We start from the raw sequence: 11,237 nt of genomic DNA, 5'->3' as shown, positions 1-11,237 counted from the left end.
TCTCTTCATCATGAGCGATCGAGTCTCTTTAGAAAATTTGAACGAAACCGCTCGATTTACATGGATTAGTTTATGAACTTTTTGAAGCGTCAAAGTGGTAGTTGCGTAGTTGTCAATGGAGGGACAGAAAGCTCTCAGATTTCATCAAAAAGATCTTCATTTGTGTTCCGAAGAGGAACAAAAATCTATCGGGTTTGGAACGACATGAGGGTGAGTAATTAATGACAGAATCTTAATTTTTTGGGTGAACTATCCCTTTAATGCAAACGATTTTGTTGCGTGTTTGCCATCTTGTGGATGCATGTGACATTGCAGGTTTGCAAACAACTGTGGTGATGTTTATAGAATTGCAACTGATTGCATATCATGGTTAATTTATTTGACTTCAAATAAAATAAAAGTTTGGCTAACTGAAATAAAATAAGATATAAAAAACTTAAACTTATTTGAGTTAATTTTTAGTTATTTAATTTCTTATTTTCATATTTTAACTTGAAAAATAAACGAAAACGAAAATAATAATAATAATATTAACATATAAGCATTTTAAAAACAATAACTAATAAAAAATGCAGTGCAACCAAGATGGTAGGCTGTACATAAAGTACTGAACGTAATGTAAAGGGGTCCAAAATGCTTGTGTTGCTGTCTGAGTTTGTCTAATTTGATGCAAAATTATATTTTTAGCATAACAAATTCAGTAAAAAAGTTCAATGGAAAATGTACATACACTTCTAAATGTGTTAGTATGTCCCTATTTTGCCGTTATCCAGCATGATTTGAGAAGCTTGGAATATATAAGCAATTTTTTAGAGAAATATATACATTTTAGAAATATATCCACCCATTCCCAAACCACTAATCCTTCTATAAATAGCCTATATAATTTATGTAATTAATACAAGTACATTTAATTGTTTTATTCTTCTGCTTATTTCTAGGTTTAACTGAAAAACAATACAACAGAGGTTCAAGGTTTAGCAATAATTATATTTTATTTTATTTAAACCCCACAACAACAACAAAACCCATAATATAAAGATTTATTATCTGATACGGTCATGATATATAAAGTCGGTGGATTGGATGTGTTCAGCAGGTCTCTGGCAGTATAGAAGTGAAACACTGAGACACTCCTCCAGTCTTCCGCCTGCTGTCTGTCATTACACACATTGACCTCCAAACATGGCCGGCGTACGAGCCCTCGGTTCCCTCTCCAGACTCACAACCAGAAGATATACCCTGTTTCCAGGTACTTCACACCGCTACAATCTTTCCTTAAATGACTATACATCCCTATTGCATTTCGCTTTAACACTTGCGTAAATAAACTACTGTGGAGAGTCATCAGTCTCACTTCACTGAAGTAGCTTAGCTCACCTGCTAATTAACTCAAGGTCCAGTGATCAATGTTTTGTGACTGTTTTAAGTTTCACGCGCGTGCACTTTACTTTACTGCGCGTGCAACGAATCGCGCACGTCTATCAATGCTGTTTTAATTTAATTTATTAGCATTAGAGTTAACGCAGTGACATGTTGTTCCCATTCAATAAAGAAAGCTAATGCTGGTCATTATCTTATAATGCATGAAGACATTTTTTTACAATAAATATTTGGTTTATAGACGAATTTAACGTTTTTAATAATCGCTGACGCCAGAGTTGTTGCCTCTGCCGTTGAAAACTGATTTAATCGAGGTTGGTTTAATGATATCTGCTAATACATCTCTGCATCTATAAGTATTATAGTTAAATTATTGCTAATATGTCAGATTTGTTTACATAGAGCCTTTGCATTCATTTCATTATGTTTTCATCATCACTGAGAGGTGTATGAGATTATCATTATGGTTGTAGTGTAGGTTAAGAGGAAACTAGGTTAAAGTTCATCTGTGGCTGTACTACTGGAGTTATGTCCTCTACAGGCCTGTCTACATTCTGCCGTGTGTAATATATCTTCACTGTCTTTCAACTTAGCCCGATATGACCCTCACTGCTTAGAGATGGTTTTATATTAGGTATTAGCCTATGACTTCTGAGTCCATTTCTGTGATTGTACCTTCACATCACTATTAACTTTTTGTTCACCCAATAAAGGTGTCAGCAGGCGGACCTTTAAAGTTGCTGCTTGTATGATGGGTAAAATATTTTTATATTATATGAATTGAAAGTATATATGTTTTTTTTTAATGTTTTTTGTGACATTGCATGCTTTTTCATTTTCACATCTTTTCGATATTTCCTCAGCTCGTACACACGTAAACTATGAGGTCAAGGGAGATGTAGCTGTGATCCGTGTGAATGATCCCAATGCAAAGGTAATAGTTGTCTTTTCAACCACGTTAATGCATTCAAATGATGTCGTAATATTTCATAATGTGTTTTGTTTTTTTGCAATGTCTAGGTCAACACACTGTCTATTCAAATGCAAAGGGAGATGACAGAAGTTATGGATGAGATTTTGGGAAACAATGCTGTCCAGGGTGTTGTTTTAATCTCATCCAAACCCGGCAGCTTCATCGCAGGGGCAGACATTAAGTCAGTATCAGAATTCGGGAACACTTTATTTTAGGGTCCAATTCTCACTATTAACTAGTTTCTTATTAGCATGCCATGCATAGTACTAGGATACTGGCAGTTTATTAGTACTAAATAAAGCACATATTAATGCATTATTCTGCATGACCATATTATATATCCCTTAATCCACCCAATACCTAAACTTAACAATTACCTTACTAACTATTAATAAGCAGTAATTGGGAGTTTGAGGCAAAAGTCATAGTTAATAATTAGTTAAAAGTGAGAATTTGACCCTAAACTAAAGTGTGACCCAGAATTCGTAATGTGTTTATTATTGGTGGTTATGGTGATCATTATCAAATACAGTGCTGATATCTTACCTGTTATTTTTCTGTACCATGTATTTAGCATGATTCAGGCCTGTAAGACTGCAGAGGAGGTCACTGGCCTTTCTCAGGAGGGCCAGAGGATGTTTGAGAAGATTGAGAAATCTCCTAAGCCCATTGTCGCTGCCATTAATGGATCGTGTCTTGGTGGAGGCTTAGAGGTACTGCATTCATGTTCATATGTCACCATTTTTTTCCACCCACAGGGCGAGCATAGGATTACTGTAACATTTCTGATGTGATTTTAAAGTGCCCCTATTATGCTATTTTAAAGGCTCCTAATTTAGTTTTGAAGGTCTCCTGCAATAGGTTTACATATATCCAAGGTCAAAAATCACTTTAATTTTCTCAACATATTCATTTGCAGCATTACTTTTTTTCTCACAGTGTCTGAAACGACATGATTAAAGAGAGTCTTTTTTTTAATCCCCTCCTTTCCGCGAGTCTACTCTGCTCTGATTGGTCAGACGGCCCAGTTTGTTTTGATTGGTCGACCACTTACAGCATGTGTCGGAAACCAAACGCCCATTACCGTATCTAAATTTCTGCTCTGGAAGCTTGATAAACAATACGAACTGTAACGATGGCGTCGGTTTTACCATACCAATTCAAGCCCGAGTCCTCATCCTTTGGAAGTGTATGCAAAGTGGATTTATTTCGTTTTACAGACAATACAAAATTGATATTGTGTTTTATGTGTTTGTAGTTTGCCATTGCCTGTCAGTACAGAATAGCCACCAAGAGTAAGAAGACGGTCCTGGGCGTCCCTGAGGTCATGCTCGGTCTTCTGCCTGGAGCTGGAGGAACACAGAGACTGCCCAAAATGGTCCGTAATATGCCACATACACGTTTTATAATTATTATTTTAATTGAATCTTCACAACTCAAGCGTGGTTGTTTTTACACCTTTGCTTTTATGTAGCTTGGTCTTCCCAGTGCTTTTGATATGATGCTAACAGGAAGGAACATCCGTCCAGATAAAGCCAAGAAAATGGGCCTGGTTGACCAGCTGGTGGATACTCTTGGTAAAACATTTTCTGTGTATTGCATTTGTGTGTGTGTATATGTAAAAGAGAGAGAATTTTTTTCAGGATTCTTTGATTAATAGAAGTGTTCAATAGAACAGAATTTATTTGAAATATATATATTTTTTGTAACAACATAAAAGTCTTCTCACTTTTAAAACAATTTATTGCATCCTTGCTAAATAAAAGTATTAATTTCTTTAAAAATAAAACCAGGACCTGGACTGAAGAGTCCAGAGGAGAGGACTATTGAATACTTGGAGGAAGTAGCTGTGGAGGCAGCTAGAGGCCTTGCGAACAAGAAAATCTCACTTACCAAAGAAAAGGGCTTGATGCAGAGTGAGTATTTGCAATGGTCGACTACTAGACGGTTGTAGATTCAAAATTATTTAGACATAAGTTATTTAGGCTTTTGCAAGATTTATATTTATCATCTTAATCAGTGTTGCATATATATAGCATACCTTTGCTTTATTGCTTTAATTAGTATATACAATTATTTCCTTGCAGAAATTCAAGCCTACATCATGAGTTATCCGTTTGTGAGACAACAGATCTACAATACAGTTGAGAAGAAGGTCATGATGCAGACCAAGGGACTGTACCCTGCACCACTGAAAATAATTGAGGTTTGATTCTGTGCTCAATGGAGTTATCATAAATCATAGTAGAAATAGCTTATATTGAGATGATACCTGTTTGTTTTCTCTTTCAGACTGTGAAGGCTGGTGTTGAACAGGGTCTGACTGCAGGTTACCTGGCTGAGTCACAGGTGCTTTGAAAATGTGTAAACTGTATTATCGTACAATAAGACACAATTTTAGCCCCAACCGAAGATTTTTTGCATTTGACTCGTAGTCGATCATTTGACCCATTAGTCAACTAGTTGCAGGTTTATGATATTAATTGAATCACTTAAATACACACTTTTTTCTCTGAGGAAACATTCCTTGGAGATTTTGCTCCATATTGACATCATAGCATTACGCAGATTTGTCGGATTCTGTACGTTTTCCATCATGTAAACGGCCCCCAAGGCTCTTCTCATCGACTAACGTTTGGTCGATTATTAGGGGGCAGCCTTTGAACACTCAGTATAATTCTGAATTATTCCACTTGACTACACTTGGAATCTGTTGTTTTTCTCTTCAAATCCTCACTTGCATCTCTGATCTGGTGAATTTCTGCACTTAAACTTTTTAAAAACAAAGCATTTTTAATTATCTGCTAATATTAATTTAATAATATTATTTGGTAACTGCGAAAGATACTGTTATGCGTGTAGCATAATAATCTAATTATGCACTTTTTATTTCCATTACAGAATTTTGGCAAGTTAGCTATGAGCTCTGAGAGCAAAGCACTTATTGGCCTTTACTACGGTCAGGTCACATGCAAAAAGAATCGATTCGGAACCCCTGAAAAGGAAGTAAAGTATGTATTTTCTATTACTATATGTAAGTTTGATGGTAATTTACTGTTACTGCAATTTATAAGCAGCAACTTAAGTGTTACATCTATTTCCTGTAGAATAGTAAATAATTTATCTTGCCTATTGATTTTCTATTTTTAGAACACTTGCTGTCTTGGGAGCAGGTTTGATGGGTGCTGGCATTGTTCAAGTGTCTGTAGAAAAAGGCGCTCACATTATTCTTAAGGACACCACACTGGAGGGACTCGGTCGTGGAGAGCAGCAGGTCTATAAAGGGTGAGTATTAAATATACAGAGCTAGAGCTGTGTGACGATTCGGTAGCAATCAAAATAGAGTAAATCACCCTTTGAAAGTAAATTGATTCTTCAAATAAAGATTGTATCAATTACACCAGTAGGTGGCGACAAGTGACTGTTAAAAAATATTTGTAATTGAATCATTCATTCAAGAGATTTGTTCAAAAATACTGATTCATCTAGTAATAATACTAGTGTATTCTTTGTGAGTCATTGAATCATTCAGTCTAAACAGTTTTATTATTTATTTTTTATTTATTCACTCAAATTAATTAAACATTTTTAAATAGACTGCAGCAATTAACATTTTGTCAGAACCTCTAGTAAAATAAATTACATGTTATTTTGTTTAGTTGTCTATTCAGAATTGTGGGAGAATCGTGATCTCAATTTATCCAGAATCATGCAGCTCTATCTGAGGGACCGTTTACACGACACTGTTTTCAACTAAAATTGGGAAACTTTTTATGGGTTTTGGCCGTTCATTTATACAACAATGGCGTTTTGAGGGCCTGAAAACGCAAGCTTCATAAAACAGGTTTCAAAGTGCAAGTTTTCAAAAACGAGACCGTTACTGTCTCTGTGTAAACTATAAAAATGCAAATTTGTGAAAATGGTGACGTCATGCATATGTGAATTACATGTTCAGTCTATAGGCGCGTAGTGTTTCTTTACAAAGTGACATCGATACAGAATACAGCGTTTTTGTGGATCCGTGTGAACGGGGATCATTTTGACAATGTTGTCATCTGTACGCAAAAAACGCAAAGGAAAAACGTTTCCATTTTTAGTACATCGTTGTAAATGTGCCCTGAAATAGTAGATTAAAAATGACAAATAGATCAAAGCCGTAACCAAAGTTAAAACTGCTTTGATGTTTTTCCCCATATTATTTATTTTTATGTATTGTATTTGAAAATGTATTTTTATAAACATTTTTAAACTTTTTTTTATTTTGATTCCAAAAACATTTTTCAGGCTAAATGACAAAACTAAGAAGAAGAGCATAACATCATTCGAAAGGGACAGTTTTCTTTCCAACCTAACGGGACAGCTAGACTACAATGGCTTTAATAAAGCCGACATGGTCATTGAAGCCGTATTTGAGGATCTGAGCATCAAACACAAAGTCCTAAAAGAAGTTGAAGCAGTAAGTTAATATTAAACAAGATCAAGATTTCAAACTCTCTTAAATAAATAAAAAACTTTTGATGATAACATATTTTGTCATTGCAGGTGACTCCTCCACATTGTATATTTGCTACCAACACATCTGCTTTACCAATCAAAGATATTGCAGCTGTGAGCAAGCGACCTGATAAGGTAAGAAACTTTGAATGACCAGCATGTGAGAGAGTTTGAGCTTATCTCAAATTTGTTATTGTGTTTTGTTTCAGGTAATTGGAATGCACTACTTTTCTCCAGTTGACAAGATGCAGCTACTGGAGATCATCACCACTGATAAAACCTCCAAGGACACAACAGCCTCAGCGGTGGCGGTCGGCCTGAAGCAAGGCAAAGTTATTATCGTCGTTGGGGTGAGACACTGCATGTTCTTCCATCAATCCAGAACACACGTTTTACAGATCTACAATCAATTAAAAGAAATGAGATGCAATGGCTAATTGGAATGTTTGTCTTCAGGACGGACCAGGATTCTACACAACCAGATGTTTAGCTCCCATGTTAGCTGAGGCAGTGCGTGTATTGCAGGTTTGTGTGTTTCTATTTGAATTATTAATTTATTCCCATCTGTTGTAAAAGTGTTATGTGCAAAAATCAGGCTATGGTGATGTTCTTCATAGAAACACACCTGTTCTCTACATACAGGAAGGTGCTGACCCCAAGAAGCTGGACTCTCTGACCACAGGTTTTGGCTTCCCTGTGGGTGCTGCTACCCTGGCTGATGAAGTGGGCATTGATGTGGCAGCTCATGTGGCCGCAGACCTCGGCAAGGCCTTCGGCTCCAGATTTGGAGGGGGAAGTATTGAGGTCTTGAAGACCATGGTGGAAAAAGGATTCAAAGGTACATTCTTTAGCTTAAGCAAAAGCACACTTCAGTTTCGACGCGTATGTGTACAGCCGAATGCATGGCCTTTCAAAGTAGACCCTGTTTGATAGCATGCATGAAAAGTTTCATTCTTGACCTGTAAGTGTGCTTTCACACTGGCAGTTTAGTTAGAACCAGGGCACGGGTTGCATTAGAAATTGGCAATGTGAAAGCTGGGGAACCGAACCCGAGGTGGTCTGAGTTCAGCTGCACTGGAACTGTGGTGCAATTCGTGTGAATGAGAAAGCGACTTTGACTTAAAAAAGAAAACATGTATTTAATGACTGTCCTATATAGTATATACAGATGACTGTACTATAGACCAAATATAATGCTGAAATGGATGTTGTATGAACCATTTATGTTAAATATGGTCAGAAAAATCTACAAAATCTATTTTGAAATGGAAAATGTGCAGGAACCTTGCAGGAATGAAAACAAATATGTTCAATTGGTTTGAACTGTTGTTTACCAAAACACCAAATGTTCAGCTGACAAAACATCTTTCGGTAGACAAAAAAATGACATGATCTCTGACAATTCATTATGGCGTCTACCCTGATTAGTTCTGTTCTTTGGGTTTATTGACATTAACATGTTCAGTATAATTGCCCTTAAATATTTCTTCTCAATTCACAATTTAGGCCGGAAGTCGGGCAAGGGCTGCTACATCTACCAGCCAGGACTTAAAACCAGAGATGTGAACCCAGAAGTTCTGGAGATTTTGGAAACATTCAAGCTGACGCCAAACGCTGCAGTGTAAGTTGCTCAGACTGTTGTTAAGGTTAGATGTATTTTAATTCGTAAAATGACTTCTCATCAGGTCAAATGCAGTGTTATTGTTTTGTAGTAGGATAATGCATAGTTTATCATCCAGTAAACAGTATTTCTGCTCAATCATCACTGCTTCATTCTGTCGCTCCACCCAGATCTTCAGACTCAGATATACAGTACAGGCTGGTGTCTCGTTTTGTGAATGAGGCTGTTCTGTGTCTACAAGAGGGCATCCTTGCCAGTCCAGTGGAGGGTGACATTGGGGCAGTGTTCGGTCTCGGCTTTCCACCCTGCCTTGGAGGTGAGATTCTAATATCTTGATTTACTCTTTGGATTTTTTATTTAATTTTTCCTTTAAAAACTGTCCTTTTCAGATTAAAGGTGCTATACTGTATGTATTTGTAAGATACCATAATATGTTTGCAGATATTTAGGAAACATTCTAAGTTCACATACTTGTTTCTATGAAAAACAATGCTACAGCCAGTTATTCTGTGTCACAATGTCTGTTTTTGCTTTGGACCGTGATCCCGCCCACCGTCAGTTTACCCAATAGAGTGCAACAGTGCCCGCCCCCTTTTTCAGAGGCGCTGGTTCCAAAATCTATATTTTTTATTCATTTTCCCATAGGGATTTTAAAATAGTCTTCGTTAGAGAGTTATAAGACATGAGCCAAGTCAATCAGCTACGAGGTGAATCCCAACATTACAAACTTTGATTTGAAGCAAAAAAGTTTTTGAAAATCTAACAACAACAAAACAAAGGTACAAGACTGTGAACTTAACGGCTTTAGTAAGGGAAAGAACTACAATCCCATTAAGCATTCTGAACAGAATAATTGAATTAAAAATTAAAAAAATTAAAAACTATACTCATTTACTAACGTTGATTATATGTGTAAAAACAGTATATTTTAAGTTTATTGCAAAATATGCGTATTTATATACAAGTATTTCAGTATTTTGAGAGCATATGGAGATCGACTCGATTACTTCATTCGCAGTGTGCTATATGGGAGTGGGTGGAGCTAAAGAGCAAACGGACTTGGTCAGATATCGTTGATTCTGCCCAACCTAAAAAGCCTTGACATCCATCTAAAAAGCTCTATGACCTCAAACTCGTATAAATCAACTCATTAACTCGTTGCCTTCCATTGCCAATTGCGCTCGTTCCTGTTGCGTTTCCTCAATCTGGCAACCAGCATGACCATCGAGTCTGAGGAGGAGATGGCGGGAATGGGAAAATGCCTCTCCAATATTTTGAATTTGGACTGCAGTACCCATTTTAACCACTAGCTGTCAATATTACATACTGTACCTTTAAGGTTTATCAGCATTCAGTCCTTTCATTATGTGAATTGTCATTGCAGGGCCCTTCAGGTTTGTGGACTGCTTTGGTGCAGACAAACTTGTGGAGAAGATGAGAAGGTTTGAGGAGGTCTATGGGAACCAGTTTACTCCTTGTCAGCTGCTGCTTGATCACGCCAAGGATCCAAGCAAGAAATTTCACAAGTGACTTCAGCCGTCATGTGCCATTACGACTTCATAGAAGTTTCAGAGATTTACGTGAAAAACAAGCAATCGATTGTGCACTTAAAGCAAGAGTTCAGAATGTTAAGGGCCTTTTTGTTATAAATAACAATTCCCCCCCAATAAGATGTCATGTACATGACTAATATTCAGGTAGACTTTGGCCAAGTGATAGCCTTCAACTAAATTAAACTATTTAGTTTTTGGGTTGTGTTTGTATATTAATGAACTCTTTAGGTGAAATTGTTTTCTAATGGTTGAGTACAAATAAAATGTACAGGCAGAGACATCAGGCACGTTCCATTACAGCCCGGGTGTCAAAAGAAATACCCTAATGTATAGTCCCAAAGCACTTGTCTGTAAAATAATTGTCCATTTCAGCGAGCTTCGGTACTTATACTCAGTCTCTCTCTCTGGACATAGAAAGTGGCCTCAGAAAAAAATTAATTAAATGAAATGTTAAAGTCTTCTGTGATTTATGGTGTTTTTTATTGACTCTGGGTCTGGAGACGGGTACATCGACGTCTCCCCTATAAATGTTATTGTTCGTTTGTAGTTTACCCCTAGACTATGAATAAGGAACGTAACAATTGGGGGCTCGTCCGGGATCAGCAGCACGTGTCCTTAATCTGAATAAACAATGGAGAGAAAAAGAAACAAAGAAAACAAACAAACACCAGAATGCAGAAACACATATTACATTTTGATATTAGGTTAAATTTAGCTCTACAGCTTCTTTATAATGACTTGAATATTACAACAACAACAAAAAACAGTATGAGAACATTTAATTTAGTCCATTATTGTAGCTTAAACTGTCTCTGTCTTTCCTACAGACTTTCCCAAATGCAATAAGCTAAATTGAGTAGAAAGGCCATTGTTATTGATGGGCTATTATTAGCTTTTTCTTATGGAGAGAAAACTGAGTCTCCTACTGGGGGCGCTCGGTGGATCAATTCTAAATAATACATAAATTAAATATACACCCAATCTGGAAATATTCGCTAATTAAAATAAGTAATCAACTTGAAGTTGTTTATTTTGTGATAATTACCAGCTGACTGTACAATATTCCACTTATTCCACTGCTACTTACCAAATATATATATTTATTGGCCAGTGTTATTTTAGTTATCGATATACTATTATAGTTTTTATTAATATTTGTATATTATTTTTCATTTTTTATTTTGAGTAATTCTAGTAGTTATTATTATTTTAT

At 36.3% G+C, this 11,237-nt stretch overlaps 1 protein-coding gene across 1 annotated transcript; it reads left to right on the top strand.

Moving 5' to 3' along the window:
* The first annotated feature begins 1,125 nt into the window (after positions 1-1,125).
* On the top strand, positions 1,126-10,482 carry hadhab (hydroxyacyl-CoA dehydrogenase trifunctional multienzyme complex subunit alpha b). The gene is made up of 20 exons (XM_082143239.1): positions 1,126-1,252; positions 2,097-2,138; positions 2,247-2,317; positions 2,404-2,537; positions 2,931-3,069; positions 3,615-3,734; positions 3,831-3,933; positions 4,150-4,272; positions 4,444-4,562; positions 4,649-4,705; positions 5,258-5,367; positions 5,507-5,641; positions 6,641-6,812; positions 6,899-6,985; positions 7,060-7,200; positions 7,307-7,375; positions 7,493-7,688; positions 8,357-8,471; positions 8,642-8,787; positions 9,856-10,482. Exons 1-20 carry the CDS (start codon positions 1,186-1,188, stop codon positions 9,999-10,001), a joined length of 2,292 nt encoding a protein of 763 aa, XP_081999365.1. The 5' UTR covers positions 1,126-1,185; the 3' UTR covers positions 10,002-10,482.
* The last annotated feature ends 755 nt before the right edge of the window (positions 10,483-11,237 follow it).

The sequence above is a fragment of the Leuciscus leuciscus genome, assembly GCF_965113295.1.
Source record: "Leuciscus leuciscus genome assembly, chromosome: 17".
Classification (NCBI taxonomy): Eukaryota; Metazoa; Chordata; class Actinopteri; order Cypriniformes; family Leuciscidae; genus Leuciscus; species Leuciscus leuciscus.
The sequence above is the reverse complement of the archived record's forward strand: the minus strand, read 5'-3'. Positions and strand labels throughout refer to the sequence as shown.